The sequence below is a fragment of the Heloderma suspectum genome, chromosome 14, assembly GCF_057233095.1.
Source record: "Heloderma suspectum isolate Gila_16-S chromosome 14, 16-S_ref, whole genome shotgun sequence".
NCBI classification, from domain to species: Eukaryota; Metazoa; Chordata; class Lepidosauria; order Squamata; family Helodermatidae; genus Heloderma; species Heloderma suspectum.
The window spans coordinates 14,981,575-15,006,916 of record NC_139471.1 but is presented as its reverse complement, the minus strand read 5'-3'; the positions used below and the strand labels follow the sequence as shown (position 1 = coordinate 15,006,916).

General features: G+C 46.8%; 1 protein-coding gene across 1 annotated transcript in view; it reads right to left on the bottom strand.

Annotated features, from left to right (window-relative positions):
* The window catches only part of PAPPA (pappalysin 1), a 295,498-nt gene that overhangs the window by 185,888 nt on the left and 84,268 nt on the right, over positions 1–25,342 (bottom strand). Inside the window, exons 6-7 of the mRNA XM_084821073.1 lie at positions 21,774–21,895; positions 8,861–9,368 (exon numbers count right to left, since the gene is read on the bottom strand). Coding sequence (XP_084677199.1) covers positions 8,861–9,368; positions 21,774–21,895 — 630 coding nt within the window. The remainder of the gene's footprint in view (positions 1–8,860; positions 9,369–21,773; positions 21,896–25,342) is intronic.

Sequence of the window (25,342 nt, the reverse complement as noted above, 5' to 3'; positions counted from 1 at the left end):
TTTTTTCTTTCATTACAATGGCGGCGGCGGCAGCTGGTCGAAAGACTGGCTGCCGCTCCCGCCTCGCTCGAAAACCCGCCGAACCGCCGGCCGGACCAGCCACCGGGAGGGACATTCGCAAAAGGTAAGTCCCGTCCCGGGGGGGGGGGTGCGGGGGGGTGAGGAGGATTTCTCCCCGAAACTTGTTCGGGGGGCCGAACACGTTGGCGCTCGGCCCCCCGAAGTTTCGGGGAGAAATTCTCCGCCATCCCTACTCAAAGGTAATCTAGACAAATGCTACTCAAGGGGGGCAGGGGAGGCATAGCTCAGGAGCTGGATAATAAGTGTTTAAAAGGGCTCAGGTTCAATCCCAAGGATCTCCAGTGAAAAGGATCTTTAATGGCAGGGCTGGGGAAAATCTCTCCCCATGTCCCTGGAAAGCTGCAATTAGGGATGGCGGAGAATTTCTCCACGAATCTCCAGGAGGCCGAGCGCTGAGGCATTCGGCCCCCCGAAAGTGTTGGGGAAATTCTCTGCCGACCCCCAGCCCTCCCCCCGGAATGGGACTTACCATGGCCGAATGTCCCTCCCGGCGGCGGGTCCCGGCGGTGTTTCATCGGGGGCAGGGGCGACGGCCGGTCTCCCAACCGGCTGCCGCCACCGCCATTACAAAATAAAAAAGTAAACAAAAAACAAAAAACACACACCCGTGATAGGCTATGTGACGATTTACTTAGCGTATCACGGCTAGATTTCCAAAGTCAGACGTGATAGGCTACGTTAATCGTCACGTAGCCTATCACGGGTGACTTTTGGGGGAAAAATAAAGCGCGTACGCAAATGGCAGCGGCCCATGGGCGCCGCCATTTGCGTTCCTTATTTCGGCACGTCTAGTCTACGTAAAGATTTACGTAGACTACGGCGAAAATAAGGGCAACGCAAATAGCAAATAGCGTTGCCCTTATTTTCTCCGTAGTCTACGTAAATCTTTACGTAGACTACCCAGGCCCAAATAAGGAACGCAAATGGCGGCGCCCATGTGCGCCGCCATTTGCATACGCACTTTTTTTTTCCAAAGTCACCCGTGATAGGCTACGTAACGATTTACGTAGCCTACCATGGCTGACTTTGGAAATCTAGCCGTGATAGGCTACATAAATTGTTACGTAGCCTATCACATGTGTGTGTGTGTGTGTTTACATTTACTTTTTTATTTCACGGCCGGGGAGACGGGGTGCTTCTCCCCGGCCTGAATTTTGGCCGGGCGAGGTGGGGCGCCTCCCCCCCTGGCCTGAATTTTGGCTGGGCAAGGCGGGGTGCCTCCCCCCCGGCCTGAACTTCGGGGGGAGAACCGAAGCGCCTCCCCCCCACCGCGAAGCAAGCTGCGGGACCAGGTAAGGGACTTTCGTCCATCCCTATCCATAGGTACTTCTTAGTACAGGATCACAGACTTGGAGGGAGAGAGCATCTAGTCCAACACTCAGTGCTAAGGAGGAGCTGTAGCTCAATGGCAGAGCACATGCTTTAGGGTTGCTGGCTTATACCAAGTGTCAAGGGCTCCTTGGAGGGCTCTCTCAGTCTAATCCAGTAGCCAAGTCCAGATGCAGACAAAGGGATTCTTTTCAAAGCTTTATTCTTCTTTTACAACTTAACAACCCTACAGGTAGCAACTAGATCTGAGCAGCAGCATCCCTATGCCCTAAGTTGGAACAGTTGGTCCCCGTTTGAAAGGCAATTACTGGCAGACCCCTGGATATAAGGACTAGGGAGAATCCCTCCCCTTTTCCCTTGGATCCTCTGGGCGCAACCTTTCTTTGAGCGCGAACCCTTTGGCGCCACTCTCTGAGTCTGCGCCACACATCCACCCAGTCTGCTATCTGTGCTGAGACACTCCCTGGACTGCTTTCTAAACTAGGAATGTGGGTGGGAGGAATCTCCGTCAGCTGTTGGTCCTGGGAAAAAGGAGCGCGCTCCTCTCCCGAAAGAGCGACTGCTCCTCCTCAGCAGCAGAACTACTCTGGGAATCTATGGGCTCAGTGTCCACCCTGACACCAAGTCACATCATTGGTCTATCTGTGTCAGTACTGTTTACACGGACTGGCAGCAGCTCTCAATGGGAGTCTTTTCCAGCCCTACCTGGAGGTGTTGAAGACTGAACTGGGAACTTGTGTATACAAAGCATGCGCTCCACCACTGAGCTACTATAAGGATTGGGCCCAGCACCTCTCCAGAAGCATCCTGAGAGAGTGTGGGAACTGACTTAGAGTCCTGTGAGGAAGAGGCCAAAGTGGTGGGGGAGTTACCAAGGTTTCAGGAGATAGAACAGGAAGACCGGGGAAAGAGAGGAATCTCTCCAGATGACAATTCATCAGTTGGTTCAAAGCCAAACAGAAACTTCGCCATCTGTGGGAATACAAGATCTCATGGGGAGGGAGGAGTTGGGAGCGACAGATGCCAGAATCAGATGTCAGTTCAAGAGGGAGGTGCAACTTTGGGAAGTAAGGTATTCTACAAGAAGTCCCTAGAGGAAGACCCTCCCTGAAGGCAAAACTAGAAACGCTATTCAAATTTCGTACTGCGGGCTAATGCCAGTTTCGTTGCAACTTTCATAACAAGAGTGCACCAGTCAAAAACAACTTCACATAGACTATATAGCATTGTACAAAGCTAATTAGAGATCTTAGCTCTAGGCTGCTAGAAGCTGAAGAAGTCTATAAACTAAAACACTGTTGGTCCGTCTGACTGATTCACATTATAAAAGCTATTTACTAAAAGATCGACTTCTTTGTCTGACCACAAACACACCGGGCGGTTTAGTGCTCGGCAGCTATGATGACCCTTCCCACAATGCACAATGGTGTTCGCGCAATGCCTGGTTGCTTAGTGTCCAAGCACATGGACTTGGATGCATGCACACTAGACATGTGATGCATTCCACCATTCCTCACTCACAGACTCAACTGCTAGGGAAAAAAAGGAGAAACCCCAGCAAGTCCCACTGGCAACACTTAATAGGGCTTCCCCCACACAAAGCCGAGGCAGTGATGTACCAAGGGGAGGACCCGTAAGAGATGTCTCGTGTAAATAAGGAGGGCAGGGAGTATATGCAGAGAATGAATGTTGAATGAGGTGTCTCTTCCAATGGCAGATGCTATCAAGTTTCCCTTTAGAGGGACTTCGTGTCTTGACCTAATCCACTTCACATTAGGAGTGTGCCTACAAGGAAGTTGCTTGTGGCTCAGCAGCAATGGATTTTTACAAACCAGACGGAACCTATTTCCACTGGCTTCCTCCCCACCCCACTAACCCCCACCCCACCCCCAGTGAGCCAATTTCCTCCATTACCATCAAATTTGCAACTGGCCTCATTAAATAAGCCACAGCAAACCGAAGGACCAGTTTATTGCACTCTGCTCTAGACAGAGATGAGGATTTGCAGAATTCATCTTATACCGGGGTCCAAACAGGGCAGGCCAAATAAAGCAAGAGATGCAAAGAAAAATCGCACATGCAGCAGTGATCCGAAATTGTTAAGTAATGGGTCAGACCTGACAGCTGACTAAATGTAGTGGGTGGGGGTGGGGAGGAACACAAAGATGGACATGGAACAACACTGATTAACAGGATATATTTTTGTGAGCCGCCCAGAGAGCTTCAGCTATTGGGCGGTATAGAAATTAATTAAATAAATATATATATATATATATATATATATATATAATTTACACACACACGCATGCACGCATAAACTCTACAGCACTTTTTGTCTAGTTTTTTTAAAAATTCTTTTCCCAACTTTCAGAAAAGAAATTATTGCTGTTGAGTCATGCCTGCTTGTAATGTCTTGCTTCCCTCAGTCAAGCTAAGAAAATGCCATTAAAAATAAAATAAAATTCCTCGGGGATGTTCAGGTGTCCTAGAATTTACTCCAGGTTCTAAATATGGTATGAAACAGAACACCGCAGAGAAATAACTCCCTACAAGACAACACAGGGCTTCAATTTCTCACATCTCTAAAGGCTACCAGGTACAACGTTTTCCTTTCTGACACATGGCGATTATTTGATTTTCAGTCCATTGCCTCCCTTAAAACTCACAACTCTCTCCACTTAACAAGAAAAGATTGCGCAACTTCTAAATTTCTCCCCGACTGACAGTTTTAGCCGAAATGCCACGGCTCCGATTGCAGCACGTTCAAAATGGGCACATTCTTCTTCCCCCTCACGTAACACTAGAACCTGGAATTGAACAATGAAATCGTTTGGCGCTTAATTTGTGACAGACGGGAAGAGAGAATTTCTTGCAATGCAGAATTGACTTATGGAACAGGATGTGACCACTGCTAATAGACAAGCTAGAGAGGGTGTTAAACACATTCCACTCATTCTAAAAGAAAAGTGCTCAAATCCATATTAGTATAATATCTTTATTAGGTCACAAAACCTAATAAAGGTCACAAAACACTGTGCAAGCTTTTGAGTTCTTCAGAACACTTCATCAGGCAAAAAGCTCTGAAAACAGTATTCTGAGACCTTTTTGAGATTTTCTTCTTCAGGTGCCATCTCTTATCGGAGGTTAGCGATCATTACAGCTATTGTTTGTTTTTGATGACGCGGCTCTAAATAATTGTATAGAAGTACGGTTAAATCATTCCCTCAGATTCTTTAACCATAATGTTTGTCTTCTCCTCATTGTTCTTCTTCCTTCGATTTTTGCATTGTAATGAAGGTATTATGCTAATATCGATTGGAACATTTTTCTTTTAGAATTTTTGTCTTGCCCAACACAGCGATCTTTGTACATTCTCGTCTCTTGTGTGTGTGTGTTTTCTTTTGTTTCAATTAGGAGCTGGTGGCAGGGGAGAGATCTAGAGCAGTCCCAATCCAGACTTACTCCACCCTACCCCCATGGCTGCTTTTTGAAAAGGAAAAAAAAATACAAGAGAGACAACGATATGGATTAATGTCAGCCCTAATCCAGCCCTTAGATGGCTTTCAAAGGATAATGGACAAACTCAAAGAGGATAGCTAAATGGGACTGCCATGGTCAGTGGTAGTCTGTCTGTGAACATATGAGATGCTGGAGACAAACAGTAGGGGAGGGCTCTTCCCCTTATGCCCTGTTAGTGAGCTTCCCGGAGGCATCTATTGTCAGGAGCTGCCCCTTTTCAGCATGCAGCTCCTTTGCTGAGGGAACTGCACTGGCTGACCATTCACTACTGGGCCAGGTTTAAGGTTTCGGTACTAGTGTACAAAGCCAAACAACTTGGGACCGGATACCTGAGAGAACTCCTTCTCCCTTACCAGCCTGCCTGGTCACTGAGGTCATCAGAAGGCATGCTCCTGGTGGTTCCATATGGACCTATGGCCTGACTGGAGTCCACCTGGAGAAGAGCCTTTAGTGTGGTGGCCCCCTTCCCATGGAACTCCTGACCTCTGGAGGTCAAGCCCCTGCCAACATCGTGCTGTTTTTGGTGCCTCCTGCAAGCACCTTTTTTCAGGAAGCCTTCGTTGACTGACCAGCCATGGTTTTATTGGAATACAGTTTTGTTTTTAATTAATAATGATAATAATAATAATTTTTACATTGAGTTTTATTCTTCTTTCTTATCTTTGAATCTTTTATTCTTCACTGCTCCAGGATCTGTCTAGATGTGGGGCAGTATATAAATGCTGTAAATAAATATATTCTAGCTGGACTAAGTACCCATTCAGGCACTGATCCCAGTAGGAATTGGCTGTTTGTCTTGAATAATTCACCCCTGGAAGGTCTCAACCACATCATAAGTGACAGTTACAATCTCATACAGGCTGGCCTCAGAAGCGCTTACTCCAAGGTTCAAAAGCTGCACACCGTATTAGGTGATGGAGAAAACGCCCTCTGCACAAACACAGAGGATCCCAGCTTTTTTGATCCATTCCCTATTTTCCAATCCTACATCCTGGCCCCATATGCAGGTTGTTGGCCTATGAGAAAGGGAAGCAATATCTGGGTGCCTCTGCACATGTGTGGAGTGCCTTCCCAAGGCCAAGGGTTGAACCAGATGAGCTGTGGAAGTTCCCATCATCCGATCTCCCAACATTTTCATGTTTTATCTAAAACCAGCCACAGGTAGTTCCAGATCTGATTGGAGTGACAGCTTGGGGGGGGGGAGGTTTAACCCTCCCCCCTCTGCCATTTCACTGATTTAACCTGTCCGATCCTCAAGCTGCTCTTAGTACCACAGCAGGCACCTGTGTATTTTATGTCAGGGAAGGTGTATTGAAGGGGGGAGGTTAAACTCCAAGTCCCCCAGTGCCTCTCCTCTTATCAAATTTGGACCTTTTAGGTAAATATGAAAACATCAGGCTGTCCCGCCCCAGGATGTTCAGTGTCCAGGATTAAGATCTTGGAGAAATTCATTTGCGGGGTGAATTTTCCTAGGTTCGCCCCTCCAGACGTCATTCCAGTTCTCACTGTGGTGTCCGACTCGGTCCGCAGCAAATTGGGCCAGCTTGTGGATTTTCCGGGCATTTTGCACATTTTTCCCCTGCAGGTTCTGGGATTTGCACACATTTCTGAGCAATCTGCGCAAAGTTCTGAGCAATTTGGGCAAAGTGTGGCCAGCTTTGCACTAATTTGGCTGAATTTGCACCAATTCAGCCGCAACTTGCTCACGGTGCTCAGAAGCGTGGGCAAATTGTGAAACCCGTGACATAAAAGGCACAAAAAAAGTTCCCAGAGTTTAGGGAAACATTTGCAGCTTGGCCTGCAAACAAAGATCGAGCCATACGTGCCATAGAACTCTGTCGGGTCAAAAAAGAACGGGATATCCCATTGACAGAAATCCCTAGGTTAGATTAAGCTATGTTTCTTCATTTTTTATGCAGATTTCTACTGCTCTCTTTGAATAAATCCCCAGGTGACTGACTCCCTCCACTGCATTTCCTGAGCTAAGTTACAGCATACTACAAGTGTAGTTGAAAGGTTGTCACAGAGAAGAAGGCCAGGATCTCTTCTCGATCATCCCGGAGTGCAGGTCACGGGATAATGGGCTCAAGTTACAGGAAGCCAGATTCCGGCTGAACATCAAGAAAAACTTCCTGACTGTTAGAGTAATACGACAATGGAACTAATTCCCTCGGGAGGTGGTGAGCTGTCCCACACTGGAGGCATTCAAGACGAGGCTGGACGGCCACCTGTCGGGGATGCTCTGTCTTGGATTCCTGCACTGAGCAGGGGGTTGGACTCGATGGCCTTGCAGGCCCCTTCCAACCCTACTATTCTATGATTCTATAACTGGGAAAGACTCTTGCCCATTCTGAAACCTGGAGAGCCGCTGCCGGTCTGTGTTGATAGCACTGAGCTAAATGGTTCAGTCAATATAAGGCAGCTTCCTACATCAGAAATATCACATACATCAATCAGCCTTTCCCAAACTGGTTCTCTCCAGATGTTTAGTCCAAGTACAGACTGGGGAAGGGTGATGGTCATCCCCTGTCAGATTGGATTCCCAATGAGCTTAGGAAAATGTGATCCGTTCAATTCTGCTTTTGCGGTTGGATGCCCATCGAGTTACACAGATATTGTATGATTCTGTAGTAGGAGTATCAATACTCATCCTCGTCATCGCTGTTCTTCTTACATAGCCAAAACAGTGCCATCCATACACAAGCAGGACGTATCAGCACCCTTGGGGGAATCCTAAAGATTGCAGGATTATCCTTTTTTTTTTAGGCAAAGAAGCCTAAAGGAGAGGGAGACCCAGAACTGCCAAATGAGTACTGAGTATGTTCAGTGGGTACAGAATTCTCAATGACTGTCGGTGGTGGTGGGGAATACAAAATGGGAGGAGTGGGGAATGGAATGGTGTACCTTGGAAAAGGACATGGCTGGCTGGCTGGCTGCAACACTGAACAGGAGCGAGCCCCCACTGCGATACATTTTGTCGCAGGTACAAAATGCAATATTGCAACAATATACTATTGTTGCAATAGTAATAGTACTAGTAGCTGGTGTTGTCATCATAGTGTGTATGTTCGTAGCATCCAGTTTTAACAGTAAATCACCTCGGGGGCCAGTATGGGGCCAGAAGATGACTCATACATTTACAAATAACACAGTGCATTATACGTGGGGCTGCCTTTGAAAACAGTCCGGAAACTTCAGCTAGTCCAAAATAGGGCAGCGAGACTGTTGACAGTACTGGCCAATGAGATCACATTACGCCAGTACTTTTCCAGCTACACTGGCTGCCAGTCCATTTCCAGGCCCAATTCAAAGCGATGGCATTAACATTCAAAGCCATTAACGGCTTGGGGCCGGGTCATCTGAAGGATCGCCTCCTCCCATATGTGCCTGCCCAGACCCTAAGATCATCCTCAGCGGTCCTTCTCCATGAGCCCCCACCAAAGGCAGTGAGGTGGGTGGTGATTAGGAGGAGGGCCTTTTCTGCTGTGGCACACTGGCTGTGGAATGAGTTCCCTGGAGAGGTTCGCCTGGCACCTACGTTGTACCCCTTCCAGCGTCAGGTGAAGACTTTTTGATTTTCCCAGTGTTTTAGCATTTTAGCTTCCTAATCTTTTGGCTTTGGTGTTTTAAATCTGTATTTTAAATCTCTACATTGCTGCTAGGTTTTATTCTGGTTGTACTGTTAGATTGTGGTTTTACGCTTTCATATTTTATATTGTTTGATGCTGCACTTTGTGGTTTTAATTTCTGTGAACCCCCCAGAGAGCTTTGGCTATTGGGTGGTATAGAAATAAACAAACAAACAAACAGCTGCAGCATCAGGACTTGTAGTGATAATTGCAATGATTTCTTAAAAGTGTTGTCAAGTCCAAGCTCCAAGCAAGAGATACAAGTAAGCATTTTCCCCATGACTTTGGCTTCCGATACTTACGTGTCCACGAATTTCCGGCTGAGGTCCGAGATGGTGACAGATGAGCCCTTCTGAAAGGGAGGGTCCCGGACCACTTTGTAGTGGATGGGCCGGCAATTGGCACACTGTCTGCTCTCTGGGACCGAGCTTATCATGGCAGCATCGATCTCCAAGAACTCATCCAAGGTGTAAATCTGGATGCCATAAATTTCCTCATCCACCTTCTTTGAGTCCATCCTGATGGTCATGGGGATGTCACAGAAAAAGTTCTGAGGCCCGAGGGAGATGTTTTGCCCACTGACCATCAAGAGCTTGATGTCATTTATGGCTTCTTCAGAGTCCCATTCAGGGGATACATAGGTCACCCAGATGGTCAGAGACTCTGGGATCACAGGATACTGGAACTCTAGCTCCAAATAGCAGCCCTGGGGTTCAGGGCAGGCCGGCGGGACTGTCTGCTTGATGACAACCGAATTGGGGCTCCAAGTTCTGACATCGGGTTTGCATGGCTGTTCCACGTCAGGGTGACCTTGAATGTGGAAAGAGAGAAAGGCAGAATGAAAAGAACACTGCACAGATTTGAAAAACTCGAACCTCGGGGCTTCTGCAAGACTTTGTGGTGACACTCCATCACAACAATTATTTTTAAAATAATTCCATGTCTCTACAAATTATCTTTGTTTCCCACTGCTGCATTTTGTTTTGCTTTTTTATTGTCATGTGGCAGTATATTCCATAAGTTACTCACAGGCAGTGTGTTCCTTTGTTTTAGAACATAAGAACATAAGAAGAGCCATGCTGGATTAGGCTAGGCGTCCATCTAGTCCTGCATTCTGTTCACACAGTGGCCAATCAGTTTCCCATGGGAAACCCACAAATAGGACATGAGTGCAACAGCACCCCAAAGCTTCATTGGGCGCTCACCGGGCTGTGATGAGGCTCACGCGGCGCCACGAGGAGGGCTGGGCGGGCGGGCGGCGGCTCAGCGAGTGCCCAACGAAGCTGGGCGCGGGTGAATCTGTCGATCCCTATTCCATACACCTTTTCCCAATGTAGACATGTTTGTTTTCATGCAACCATAGACCAAGATGCGTGCATCGTAGAAATGGACGCAGGTTTCTCTGTGCAGTTTTCAAGTGCGTGCAGGTTAACTGATGCATGGCAATGTATCCGTTTCACAGAATGCATGGCAACGTGCGTATTTCCGGCCTGAAATTGTGTTCATGTCTGCATCCAGTTACAGGAGGTAAATCTAGGAAAACCTTTGATGGAGTGAATCCCTACTGACAGTCTTCTATTCATGAAATTGCCGGGGGGCAGGGTGCATCTTGTCTTTCACTTCAGTACAGCCCAGTACAGAGGTTGACCACCTCTGGTAAGTCTTGAGCTGATCCTCTTCTTCTCCTCCTCCTCTCCTCCTCCTCCTCCCCTCCTCCTCCTCTTCCTCCCTGCCTGTTCTTACTATTCTGCTCTACTATACAGCCAGACCGCCCCCCCCACTCCCTAATCTCATTCTTGGGAGGCTTACAACATCTCGCCAAAGTTTAATCAGTGTGAGTAGCGAATGCACAACATGGCTCTCTTTATCTTGGAACGTGCCGTGTGTGCTTTGTCCGCACGGGGTTGAGGTTAGCCATCCGCCAGTGGCAGAAAGCCAGCTAAAGAAGCCACTGTTCTCTCCCTTCACAAAAGTGTACCAGGTCAGGAAGGTGGTATGGCATAATCAAATCCATTTCTTGGGGGAAATGGGGGGAAGCAAATTAAAGAATGGGGCCAGAGGACAAGTTGCTTGCTTGTGTGCGTGCGTGTTTTAAGTGGCTATTGATGCTTTTGGTGGTTTGTACTTTGGGTTCTGTAAAATGCAGCTTTGCTCTTCTGGCTCAAGCTGCAGCTGCTTAAACTGTGGGAGCCGCAATTTTGTTTTGTTAAAAAGGAAAAAAAAAAAAAAGCTCATTTCTGGCTTTCCCGCTTATGGGGCTTCTGGGGAAAAAAAAGTGAGTTAAATGAGTTTCAAAGCTGGAGGTGGCAACTAGAATGACTGATAAGTAGGCACTGAGGAGAATTCAATGTGGTCTGCATTTTTTAGGGAAATGAACCTAATTCGCATTTCCTGAACTAATCTGCAGTGTGGAATGCCATCATACTGCGGACTGCGCACTTCGTTGAATTACGCGATGCACTTCTCAGCTCAAACGCTGCATACAGAAATGTGTGTGAAAAGAAAAGTTGTGTACTAAGATGTGTGTGTTAGGGGGAAATATGTGTGCTAGGGAAAGCTGAATATCCAAATAAAAGCACATTTCTTTATGGTAAAAACTGCAAAGTGATGGGAAAACAGAAGAGACTTATGACTGAAATTGACTTTGACTGGAAATGAGACTGCTGCATCCATCCCTACCAATCCATCCCTACCCCAAAGCCACTAAATACCAATGCCAGAGTAACATTCATACCACCTGTCCCTATTTAACATGGACAGTCCCTGTGCTCTGGTCCCTGTCCCTGGTAAATCATAGAATCATAGAATAGTGGGGTTGGAAGGGGCCTAGAAGACCATCGAGTCCAACGCCCTGCTCAGTGCAGGAATCCAAGTCAGAACATCTCTGACAGATGGCTGTCCAGCCTCGTCTTGAACGTCTCCAGCGTGGGAGAGCCCACCACCTCCCTAGGGAATTGGTTCCATTGTCATAGTGCTCTAACAGTCAGGAAGTTTTTCCTGATGTTCAGACGGAATCTGGCTTCCTGTCACTTCAGCCCATTCTTCCGTGTCCTGCATTCTGGGATGATCGAGAAGAGATCCTGGCTTTCCTCTCTGTGACAACCTTTCAAGTCCTTGAAGAGCGCTCTCCTATCTCCCCTCAGTCTTCTCTTCTCAAGGCCAAACATGCCCAGTTCTTTCCGTCTCTCCTTTAGGGATGGCGGAGAATTTCTCCACAAATCTCCGGGAGGCCGAATGCCAACGCATTCGGACCCCCGAAATTGGTGGTGAAATTCTCCGCCGGCCCCCCGCCCCCCCCCCGGGATGGGACTTACCTCGTGCAAATGTCCCTCTCGGCGGCAGGTCCCGGCAGCGTTTCGGTGGGGGTGGCGGCGGCGGCCGGTGTTCTGACCGGCTGCCGCCGCCATTGCAAAATAAAAAAGGAAAGTAAAAAAACACACACACACCCGTGATAGGCTACGTGACGATTTACGTAGCCTATCACGGCTGACTTTGGAAATCTAACTGTGATAGGCTATGTAAATCGTTACGTAGCCTATCACGGGTGTGTGTTTGTTTTTTTTACTTTACTTTTTTTTTTTTCGTGGCTGGGTAGACGGGGCGCTCCTCCCTGGCCTGAATTTCGGCAGCGAGGGATGGGGCGCCTCCCCCCCGGCCTGAATTTCGGCCGGACAAGGCGGGGTGCCTCCCCCCCCTCGCCTGAACTTCGGGGGGAGAACCGAAGCGCCTCCCCCCCACCGCGAAGCAAGCTGCAGGACCAGGTAAGTCCCTTTCGTCCATCCCTACTCCTCATAGGGCTTTGTTTCCAGTCCCCTGATCACTCCCCTTACTTTGGAGAATGGCTCATTAGCATTCTGTTAGCGTTGACTGCCTAGGTGGAATGGACGACCCAGTCTATTTCTGCTCTGTGTCACTTTCACATGGGTTCACCCAGAAGTCCATTCCATCCTATTTCTGCAGTAATTTGCGAAATATATTTATTATTATGTATTTATTTGATACATTTGTATACCGCCTTTCTGCCAAGGCACCCAAGGTGTTTTACAATTTTTAAATACAGAAGGAAACAAACACTCCCCCCCCAAACACACCAACACACCAAATGAACACCAGATATAGTTCTCTCAGACCAACTGAAAGTCTCTTCAGGAGCAGATGGAATAGCTTCCTGACCTGGGCTTCCCCTCTTCTGTATTCCCTCAGGGCACACAGATCTTAAGGAGCCCCAGGGGAGGAGAGAATAAGAATTCTGCACAAAAATTCATGTTTACATCCATTTTAAAATACAGATTTATAAATGTATTTTACCTAAACGGTATATTTTAAAATGCATTTTTTTAAAAGTTTTTTTCAGAGATTTCTTGCGTTGGAGGAAGGAAACTTCTGGAAATAAGAAAGCCGGTAGGCAAGTTCCAATCTGTGCAATAGTTTGAGAGGTGAGGAACAGGTTAGTGTGCATGGGAATTTGTAAAGACTGAATTCCTCAACTGGCTCTGCTTGCATGAGTTGACAGCCCAGTTAAGCTCAGTAGAACTTAAAACTCTGAGTAGGGGTGTATGTAGATGCATCTTGCCCATGAGGTACATTAAGGGTGCAACCCTAGGCATGTTTAGACAGAAAAAAGTCCTACAACATGGCTGGCTGGGGAATGCTGGGAGCTGCAGGACTTTTTCCAGTCTAAATATGCACAGGATTCAATCCAAAGGCACCATGCACTGCACAGCCTGACATTTTATTGATTTAGTTTAAAGATTTCTATGCTGCTTGTTAGGATCAAAGCCCTTTCAAAGTGGTGTGCAATCAAAAAACGATCACCATAAAACAATGGTACGATTAAGTATCCAAACATTAAAACCATGAATCCAGTTAAAAATGATCCACAACTCTAACCCTCTAAACGAGCAGCAGAACAGCAAAACATCAGTTTGATAGCAATTAAAAAGTTCCAAAATTAGCAAGAGCAAGAATTTAAACACCCCCTAAACCAGGGGTGCAAAATGTGCTGTCTTGGGGGCCACAAGTGGGCTGCCAAGTCATTTCTGACAGCCCGCCAAACCCCTGCATCTTTCACTTGTGGTAGCACTGCCTGGGGTTTCCACTTTCCAGCACCCCGGCCCTGCCATACATCATGAGTGAACTAAAACAATGTCTTCAGTGCCCATCTGGGCATTGTGTAGTCAAACATCTCTAGGGAGGGAGTTTCAAAAATGGGAAGTCACCCAGGAAAAGCCCCTGTCATGCATCCTGGCCAACCTTGCAGCTACTGCAAAATGCTGTGAAACGCTGAGGTATATATTGAACTGATGATAACAGATTATAGGACAATTAGGTGTGTGTGTGTGTGGGGGGGGGGGTGTTACCCCCCTCAAACTAACACCATCTAGGCTGTTAAACCTACAGAGAGCAGAGTAAATGAATGCAGTATATAGCAGATCACATACAGTCTTCAATAGGGATGTGCAAACCCACCCCTGTACAGGTTCTCCAGGCATCCACCCCGCCCCTGCCCCTACTTGCTGGTCCCCGGACTGGGTCTGAGGCCCTCCCATGCTCAGCAAGCCGCCTGTACTCATCCCGGCGGCCTCATCGAGCTCTGCAGTTGCCATTTAAAAAAATGGCAATTGTGAAAAATGCAAATACTTGTATATGTGCGAAGATGCTAAGTTTTGTGAATACGTGTATGTGTGACAATGCATATTTCCACAAATATGCACATTTTTGTGCATGCGCAAATATGCACATTAGCAAAAATGTGCATTTCCACATTCACAAATATACACAAAATGCACATTTTCATGCATACACAAGTATGCACATTTTTGCAATTGCTGCTGCTTGCTGAGCATGGGCAGGGGGCAAGTGGTGGCAGGGGCTTGGTAAGCAGGGCTCAGGGGAGTGGGAGGGGGTTCCACCAGATTCCTGAATGGAATGGGGCACCTGAGCCATCCCTAGTCTTCAGCAATGTGTAATAGTGGAGAGAGGGGAGAAGTAACCTCAAGAAATTATTCTTTATGTGAGATTAAAGGTATTACAACTTACAAGCATGTCCTTATTTGTTGCTGCACATTCTTGGAGGTTATGCCTTTGGCTGTGCTGAATTGGAAAATAGCACAAACACTTTGCTGGTGATCCCCCCACCAAGTCCCCCAATATATTTTCCTCTCTCCCATCTATTGTTTCCCCACACACACACACATTCACCTTCTCCAAATATTCCAGCCAGTACGTTTACTGGAAGGAACGCCCACGTCCAAAGTTTTGGCTTCTTCGTCTTTTTTTAAGACCGAAAGCATACACATCCATGCTAATAACCTTGGCTTGCAGCCAAGAATCCCAAATTGAGGAAGGGGCAGGAGTGGCTGGCTGGGGGAGGAACAAAATATTTGGACGATTGAGACCCGAAGGATTTTCTTGGCCACGTGAAAGTAAAATTGCACATCTTACAAGAAAACAGTTTAACTTCTCAGTTTAAAAATAAAAGAACTGGCCAAAAAAGGCCTTTGCAAGTCTATGGAACAGCATTGCATTAAGTTCTTGTCAAATTCTCAAAGAACGGCACTGCCTCGTGTTCAGCTTCTACTCTTGGACTCAAAGGATCATTGATTTTCCAGATGCATGCCAAAGCCCATCTTTTTCAAGTCTCTGCGGACTTCAGCCAAAATAGTTACGGAGTTTGTCATTTGAAATCAGGGAAGGACGAATTTTGCTTTCTCCCACATTTGCATTTTTAAAAATCTCAAGTCCTTTCCATCTCATGTATGATGAAGTTTGCAAGATTTGTGAAGTTCTTATAAAAAAAAATGAACCAAACAAAATCCTCACTCAGTCATGCCATATTCGCATTTGCTATGTTAATGCAAGCCTTGGGTGAGGGCTGATGAATCTCTCAAGACAGCACCCCATGAATTATGTGCCAGGATAGAAGCAAATGCCACAGTATTGCATAATGACTGCTGAAAACCTCAACATGGAGGTCCATGTACTGGGACAGGCCATTTGTAGCAGAAGTGCTTAAGAAATTCCAGCTCTGTGAATTTTGATACAACGTTGAACTGACCTGAACTGCACCTCCCAGACTATCATGTGGATCAGAACTCGGTTATTTGCCAGCTTCCCCAGTTCCCAAATGTTCCAGTCGATTTCTCAGCTCAAAACATATCTATGTATGTTTAAGCACACAGATTTGGAGAAGAAAATACATCCAGAAATGCATTCATGCCAATGTTTATGAAGTTCTTTAATTTAATTAAATAAGATAGAATTGACTTCTGGCTGAACACCTGAGAAACTGGCTTGGACCAGAAAAGATCTGGTTTGTCCATCCTGGAGACCTGGAGGTGCATCGTTCTTCAGGCAACGGATGATCAATTAATGGAATTCACTGCTGCAAGATGTGGTGATGACAGCTTGCTTAGGTGACGGCCTTCAAAGAAGATTAGGTAAATCCATGAAAGGGAACTGTCTATCAATGACTACTAGCCGAAGTGGCTATATGGAACCCCTAGGTTCAGAGAGAGTTTGCCACTGAGTACCAGTCGGTGGGGGTCAAACAGTAAAGGAAAGTGGCTGTCTTTCCTGCTCTGCTTGTAGTCTTCTCAGATGCATCTGGTTGGCTACTCTGGGGATCAGGACGCTGGACTAGACATTAATTCTGATTCAGCAGGGCTCCTCTTACATTAGGATGCATTCTCCAGCCCTTGGGTCCCAAGTGTCATTGAGGTCCACTGATCGGTCGACCAGGCAAGAATTGAAGGCCAACCTCTGTGCATTTATTTAGTTTATACTGTTTACACAATCCAGACATTTCCTATTGCCTGCCAGTGGCAAGGCCTGATAGAACATGCTCCTCCTATTCCTTCTCCTTTTAGTGTCGGAAGAAGGTTACGACGCCTGAACGTCCATCCATGAGAGCTTATCAGGCTTGCTCCGAGTCAAACTGTCCATTTCCCCAGTTCAGTTTAGCTTGGCACAAATTCTTGTGCAATTTGCTACCATGAGACATAGTGATGGGCACCAATTTGGATGTCTTTAAAACAGGGTGAGTCAAATCCCTGGAGGAGAAGGCTCTCAATGGCTACCAGTCCTGATGGTCCTATGCTACTGGTTGGCTACTGTGTGAACAGAATGCTGGACTACTTCTGCCTTTGGTCCAAACCAGCATGGGTCTTCTTATGCTCAGCAATGATGTAGTTCAGAGCAAGGGCTTATATGGGAGGTGGAGGCTCCAGGGGCCAAAGTCCAGGGGGCTGAGCTAATAAAAGCTCAGCAAGCTCCCCCCCTCCCCACCCCCGGATGGAGTCCTACGACATCCTTAGACACACACCTCCATCCCCAGGTGCTCTCAGCAAGCTGAATATGAGCCAACCATGTGATGTGGCAGCAAAAAAGGTCAATGCTATTTCCGGCTGCATAAATAGAAGCATAGCTTCCAAATCCTGGGAAGTGCTAGTTCCCCTCTACTCAGCACTGGTTAGGCCTCATCTGGAGTGCTGTGTCCAGTTCTGGGCACCACACTTTAAGAAGGATGCAGACAAGCTGGAAAGGGTTCAGAGGAGGGCAACAAAGACGATCAGGGGACTGGAAACAAAGCTCTATGAAGAGAGACTGAAAGGACTGGGCATGTTTAGCCTTGGGAAGACTGAGGTGAGAATAGGGTAGCACTCTTCAAGGACTTGAAAGGTTGTCACAGAGAGGAAGGTCAAGACGTCTTCTTGATCATCCCAGAGTGCCGGACATGGAATAATGGGTTCAAGTTACAGGAAGCCAAATTCTGGTGGTCCATCAGGAAAAACTTCCTGACTGTTAGAGCAATATGACAATGGAAACAATGACTTAGGGAGGTGGTGGACTCTCCCACACTGGAGGCATTCAAAATGAGGCTGGATAGCCATCTGTCAGGGATGCGCTGACTTGGATTCCTGCATAGAGCAGGGGTTGGACTCGATGGTCTTCTAGGCCCCTTCCAGCCCTACTATTCTATGCTTCTATGCTTCTACGATGCTGGACATCCACCTGTCAGGGATGCTCTGACTTGGATTCCTGCACTGAGCAGGGGGTTGGACTCGATGGTCTTCTAGGCCCCTTCCAGCCCTCTGGAATATCTGGAGTATCTCCCCCATTTGCATGAGTTACAGAAGCACTCAGACAGAAACTGGCCCCAAATGTCCTTATGACAGAGTACATCAGGAAGGCTGGATGCTACTCAAAAGGAGAGCATCCAATGCAAAACCAAACCCTCAGTCCAGAACATTACACTATGAACCATTTTGCAGGCTGTTGCTGCAAACAAGTGCTTTCCATCATCAACCCCCTTCTGATTCACAAAGACAACCTTATCGATTCCCCTTCCTCTAGACACAAGAATCTTCTGCCTCTTCCGCCGAACCCTCTTTTCTCATTCACAATGCAAATAATATTGATCTAGCAGATCTAAGCACAGCTTTCTTCCTGGCAATGCTAGCTCAGCTCCTGCATGTCTCAAAAGACAAAACAAAACGGGAGGCAACTTTGAACAGAGGAAACATCCGAGCTGGTGTTGGGGGGAGCACTTTTCCCCCTAATGCAATTTGGCTCAATTGGTGGCTTGACTTTTGACACACGTTCCTATGCTTTAGGGCACAGATCTCTGTGCTGAAACCAGGATCTCTGTAAGGAGTTGGGAATGTGAGGTGGTGGTGGTCTAAAAACATAAGAGCCATAGCGGATCAGACCAAAGGTCCATCTAGTCCAGCGTTCTGTTCACGCAGTGGCCGACCAGCTGCCCACAGGAAATGCGCAAGCAGGACATGAGTGCAACAGCTCACTTGAGTGCACCTCAACGTGAGCTGCACCTCAGGACATGAGTGCACCTCCCACCCATGTTCCCCTGTAACTGGTGTACATAGGCATACTGTCTCTGATACTAGAGGTAGCATAGAGCCATCAGGACTAGTAGCCATTGATAGCCTTCTCCTCCAGAAGGCTATCAGACCCACTTTTAAAGCCATCCAAATTGGTGGCCATCACTGATGCTGAAGGTTCCTCTGAGAACCTTCAAAGGAAGCTCGAAGGAATCAAAAAGAGCTCCTGGCTACCTGTCTCAGCACCTTTTTAACCTCTGCATATCTTATCTATCCTTAGCTGCTAACTGTCTCTGCTCCTCCCTTCCCACACCTAGGGAAAATTGGCTGCTAAAAGAGAGATAAGCATGTTCAAGTAACAGCATGAAGAAAAGTGGTCAGAGGCTGTGCAGTCTCCTGTAGCTTTCTGTGCCTTTCCCTGGGCAACCCTCAACGTTCAGAGGAAAAGGCAGGAGAAAAGCTCAAGCCATTCCTGGGTGACGCTTTTGGTTGACCCCCCAATCAAGGGAAGTTCCAATGTGTCAAGCACCACGGGGCTTGAACAGGAGTCCTGGAGGATCAGGAGTCTCCGAAGATCTGGAGTCTCCAAAGATCAGGAGTCTCCGAAGATCAGGCATGGTTTCCCTGAGCCGCCAAAGCTTCTGGTGAGAGGACAGCACTGCAGGCCATTCCAGACAAGAGTTGAACAGAGCAGCCCCTTATCCTTCTGGACTGGGAACTCAGGTAGTGCTAGTGGGCTGATCAGGTTACCAAGGGATAGAAAACTGGCCGAGTTACTGATTTCCCACAGTTTTGCCTGAGTTGCGGGGGGGGGGGACCACTTGCTCCTCTCTCTGTGCCTGGCTCACAATTGGCTTGTCTCCAGCCTGCATTTAGTTTGCTTTCCCTCAGCCTGAACACCTGATGCAGTGTCCCTACCAGGGAGGCTGGTGGCACCCATTCTGGTGGGGCTGTGAATCCATTCTGGGTCTCAGTCAGAACCCTATCCCTAGAATAGGTTCAGTATCTTGGAGAGCAACTCTAGAGTTCTGGATGGTTCTGGCTAAAACCCTGAATGGATTCATGGCCCCACCGAAATTGGAGCCCCCAGTCTCCACTGGTCCCTACTAAAGGATCTGTCCAAAACATAGCAAACATGGACCTAGGAAGCTACCCAGTTTAGGGACATCTAGCCCAGTGCTGTCTACTCTTGACTGGCAGCAGCTGCTGGGATCTCAAGCAGAGGTCTTTAACCTCATCTCTTACCTGACTCTTCTTTAACAAGACATGGCATGGACTCGACCCGGGATCAACTGCATGCAAAGCATGTGTTTTGCTACTGACGTTTGGCCTCTTCACCACAGTGACCGCAGATCAGTCTTCCCCATATCCTCCAGGTTTTTGGACTTCAACTCCCAGCAGCCCCAGCCAGCATGGCTAATGGTTAGGACTTCTGGGAGATGTAGTCCAAAACATCTGGTGGGCACCAGGTTGGAGAGAGCTGCTGGATTGTACAGCCACTTCCCCCAATGGGAAATCATGGCACATCACATCTCCGGAGCTCAACCACAATCCAGGTATGGAGGGAAAACACAGAAAGATGTTGTATAATATATAATATGTATATGCATATAAGATCTTTGTGTCAAGTTCAATGGTATGTGTGTGTGTGCATGTACACATACGCACAGACAATCACACCATTGTATTTAACCATTTGCAATCTATTTTATTTCTATTTTATTTATACTCGGACATATACCTTGCTTTTCATGATGATATAGATATAGATATAGATATAGATATAGATAGAGATAGATCACCGCAGACGGTGACTGTAGCCATGAAATTAAAAGATGCTTGCTCCTTGGGAGGAAAGCTATGGCAAACCTAGACAGCATAGTAAGAAGCAGAGACATCACCTTGCCGACAAAGGTCCATCTAATCAAAGCTATGGTTTTCCCAGTAGTAACGTATGGCTGTGAGAGCTGGACTATAAGGAAGGCTGAGCGCTGAAGAATCGATGCTTTCAAACTGTGGTGCTGGAGAAGACTCTTACGAGTCCCCTGGACTGCAAGGAGGTCAGATCAGTCCATTCTAAAGGAAATCAACCCTGAGTGCTCATTGGAAGGACAGATACTGAAGCTGAAGCTCAAATATTTTGGCCACCTAATGCAAAGAGAAAACTCTCTGGAAAAGACCCTGATGCTGGGAAAGACTGAAGGCAAAAGGAGAAGGGGACGGCAGAGGATGAGATGGCTACATAGCATCACTGATGCAATGAATATGGACTTGAGCACGCTCCGGGAGAGAGCGCAGGACAGGAAGGCCTGGCGTGCTATGGTCCATGGGGTCACAAAGAGTCGGACACGACTGAACGACTGAACAACAACATAGATATAGATATAGATATATAGATATAGATATATAGATATAGATATAGATTGTTGTTGTTGTTGTTCAGTCGTGTCCGAATCTAACAATGGATTTATTGGGCTGGTTATAGAAAACTCTTGTCCCCTCACTGTCTCAAGTCCCTCCACAGACTCAAGGCTAGGCTACCCCGCTGGCAACTGAAGGCAGAAATTGCTCGGTGGGGTGTTCCTTTGCTTTGCGGAGTTGAAATGGAGGAAGCCTCAAAGCTTAAACTCAGCTCCGAGCTCAACGTTAATTAGGCACAGGTGAACTGCTGCCCCCCACCTTGCCCCCTTCTCACAACTCGATTTGGAAATTGAAATGGTCACCCATTGCAAGTATTTTTAGAGAACTCTTGGTGTGTGCACACTTTCCTTTCCCCCAAGAGTTCTAAATGCATAATCTTGGTTGCATTATATTCAACTGGCTTCAACTCTCATCTGTTTTCAGTCCAACTCCTGGACCAGTTTAGAGCCAAGAGAGCTAATGAAACGTCCACAAAGTTTAGTGAAAATGTTACTCCGTTCATTTCATTTATTGCATTTCTATAGCGTCCCATAGCCGAAGCTCTCTGGGAGGTTCACAAACATTAAAACCGTTAAAATACATTATCTAAAGCACAAAAACCATTTGTGTAAGGACATAAAAAAGACAACACACGCAACAACGTATCTAAAACAATTTTAAACAATCAGTCATAGAAAATTCAGCACCTGATCATAACGACTGGTTATCTGCTGCCAAATGCCAGACAGAATTTGCAATATTATAGCCAAGAATTTTACGCAAGATAAATTTGTGCTCCAAAGCTACTAATAACAAATCTGTTGACCATTATTAATAATATCAGTATCTGCCTGCCATCATTAATATGAATTGCATTGATTTTGATTTTTCTTCTTTCCTTGCCTGGTTCTCCCTTCCACCTCCCCCCACCCCTTTCCCAGCCAGTCCCTTTCCTCATCCACAGTTTGGGGCTCACCTTCTGCTCCTCGGGGGCTCCAGTGCCCCGACGGGTCACACGGCATTGGCGAGGAGGCGCTGAAGGCATATTGCACTAGGACTCGGCCTTCCATGCAGAGATCACATGCTGATCCCACTTCTCTAGGAGGCAGGAAATTAAAAGAAAGAAAAAAAATGCACCAACTTAGTAACAGTTGAATGAAATACCTATCCAGCAGAATGAAGCAAGATGAGATGACAAGTTGAATTCCACGCACCCCCTTTTATTTTTCTTACAGCGCTGCAGAGAGGGAGGTAGAAAAGATGAAAATTGCCCTTTGCCCTTCCAGCTAATTGTCTGCAAAATCAATTCCTCTGTTGCGACCTCCAAATATTGCATTTGGTCAAGACCCCCCCCCCCACCAGAAGATTGGGCATTCATAATTGTGCAAGCTCTCTCTCTCTCTCATTCTCTCTCTCTCTCTCTCTCACTCACACACAGAGACACATACCATATTTGAGCAATTGGCCATTCCTGTCTTAACCATCTTTCATATTTGAGGTCAAAAATATATGAAGCTACACACACACACCTGTGCATCTTTGTACCCCACTGACAGACATAATTGTGTGTGTGTGTGTGTGTGTGTGTGTGAACTGTCTATAACATTTCACTCTGTTCTATACGTGTGTGTGTATGTGTGTTTAATTTCAGGCAGTTCGACTTGAATGGGAGAATGAAACACTGCACACACAAGGCATCGGGGGTCTATCTAACTCCAACACGGTGAAACATCCCACAAAGCAATGCAGTTGCTATTTCTGCTGAGGCATCCAAGAGATTCTGACTTGGCTGAAAAAGTAGTGTAAGGCACTGAGACCTGTAAGAGTCTATTACAGTTAGGGTGAGTCTATTACAGTCAGGGTGAGTCTATTACAGTCAGGGTGAGTCTACTGCAGTTGGGGTGACACCATCTCTGCTTAGAGATGCTTTTGTACTATTAAGCATTATATAAGTATTATTAATAAATAAGAAAAGAAAAGAAAAGAAAAGAAAAGAAAAGAAAGACAGACAGACCAACTCTGCATCCTTGCATTCCTTCACTATTAAGCAGGGGTAAGCAACCTTTCTTTCTGTTGAAGGATGCTTTCCCTCTCAGTTGATCTGTTTGGGAGCACACACCAGATTAAGTGGTGCCAGTGAAAGTCAAGGTCAGAGTCAAAAGTGAGGGTGGCTCATCCCTTTCCTCTTTTTCTTTTTGCCACCCCCTTTTCTCTGCCCCCCTCTTCCTTCCTGCCCAAAGACAGCTCACACTTGCCAGAGGTCTGAACTGATGGCATGCAGAGGGCTTTTGAAATGAGGCTGGGGGCTACATGCTACCCTTGCTATAAGGAATAAACCTCAACACATTAAAAAAAAAATACAGTTGGGGTCATTGACAACTTCGCTGATGTGTCACAGACATACCATTCCCGACAGAGCAGCTCCCCTTCTCATGTGCAAATCTACCCTCCATTCAGTGGTTTGCTTGAGCCATAGTGTTATATGTATCTTAGTGTGAGCCTCGATTAACCAGGGTTATTCTGTAACCAGGGTTTGCAACTTCGAGTTAATCAGGGAGTACAGTGAGCCCTGATTAACCAGGGTTGCTCTGTAATCAAGGCTTGCAAACCTTTTTCAGCTTCGAGTTAATCAGAGCTTAGTGTGAGTCCTGATTAACCAGGGTTACTCTGTAACCAGGGCTTGCAACCTTTTTCAACTTTGACTTGCAGACTCTTCTTGTGTCTGCATCACCCACAGGTTTTCTTTTTTTCCTTTAAAAAACACACACACACCTGTTACTTAATTGGTGTCTATCTGATCCCAAACCCAAATAAGGAAAATGTTTTTTTCTTCTTTTTCTCAAGCGTAGGAAAGTTAAACTATAGCCATCTGGGCATACTCTAAAAGAACTACAAAACAAACTTTTCTTCCATCATGCGAATAGCTGAAAATCCTGCCTTTGCAAAGCGTGCTTTGGGCTCGCTCAGGGAATTGCCTTCCACTCAAACCACGGGCACGTCTTGTCTGAGCTCAACTTTAAAAGAAGAGGGAACACACATCTCTTGCTCCTTGGAATCCCAGGATCCCTTCCATGCCCCCTAGAGATATGGAAATTTGCAAGGGAAATTAAAGCCGGCCAGCCAAAGGAACTGGCCAAAAGTCTTGCCAATCATCTCCTAAATCAAGAAAGTTGTACCATGCAAATCCTTGCCGTTGTGGAAGAATTAAAGAGATAGCGATCGATGGAACGGCGGAAATGACTGCCGCCTCCGTGATGAAGAGCAGGTTGGCGAAATGGACCCTGGCCATTCTTGTCCAAATGGGGCTCTGCAATCGCTCCCTTAACAATATCTCCCTGCGTCAGCCTGCTGCATATTTTTTTTTTTATTGAGTAATACCCTTGCAAATCAATGGCTGGGGATAACAAGATTAAAAACAGTGCTTTGATGCAGTCAGGAAATGAATGGGTCTTTCTCTCTCTCCCTGCGTTTTTGCCCTCTGCTTCTACTCCGTTCTCCTGTTTATTTGAAAGTAGCAAAATGCCTGTCATTATCACATGACTGTGTGTATGAGTTTCTAGGGAGCTGTATATATTACAAGGCCTTCCCTGCAGGGGACGGTGCGTCTCTGTATGCTCTGTACCTGAGCAGCAGCGTCCCTCAGCAACCATCATGGGTCCTCCAGCCTGTACTTCTCAACAAGTGTGATTATTTTGTAGCCCGTTTTAAGACTATGTCACACAGGCACCTGCCTTCCTAGATGCGTTCATGAGGCATTAATATGGAAGACAGAAGTGTGGGGGCTTTGCAGGGCTGGGTCAACATGCCTTCCTTAACTCCATCAACCTTTTTTTTTTGCATGCTGCAAAGTTGGGAGTGGAATTTTGACAAGTTGGAGCAGGGAGGAAGCATGACGTGTGATGGTGCTCCTGTCAGTATCTTCATGATAATGCTACACGAATGAGAAAACTCCCTGCCCTTACTCTAGGGACTTTGGGGCAGGGGGTTGGAACTTAAAGCACAATGACCACTAGTCACTGGGGAACATTGCGGGGGGGGGGGTGCTGTAGCATTCGTGTCCTGCTTGTGGTTTCTTGGTCGACAGCTGGTTGGCCACTGTTTGAACAGAATCTTGGACTAGATGGACCCTTGGTCTGATCCAGCAGGGCTCATCTTATGTTCTGCTGTCACATTGCCTTGGCCCCCACTTTTCTCATGCACACACACAAGAAGAGAGGCTTCAGTCTCACTCCTTTAATTCACTATCAACAGGTTTATTACAGATGCAAATCCTCAAAGACTCTCAGGCTACAAAGGGATGACAACAGGGGAAACAAATGGGAGCTACGATGCTGACAGCAGTTTGAAACAAGACTTGCAGGCTAGAATAACTTAGGGAGGGACGCCCCTCCCTTCCAGTGATGCTCCCCTACATCAACCTTCATGCACCGCCAACCGGGTTGAACGTCTGAGCTCCGCCTCTAGCTTTTCCCTCTTCGTTCTGCACCGCAGTCTAGCATCCCTCAGGTCACACCCTGCACCGTCCTCCTCCTGAGTTCTCATGGA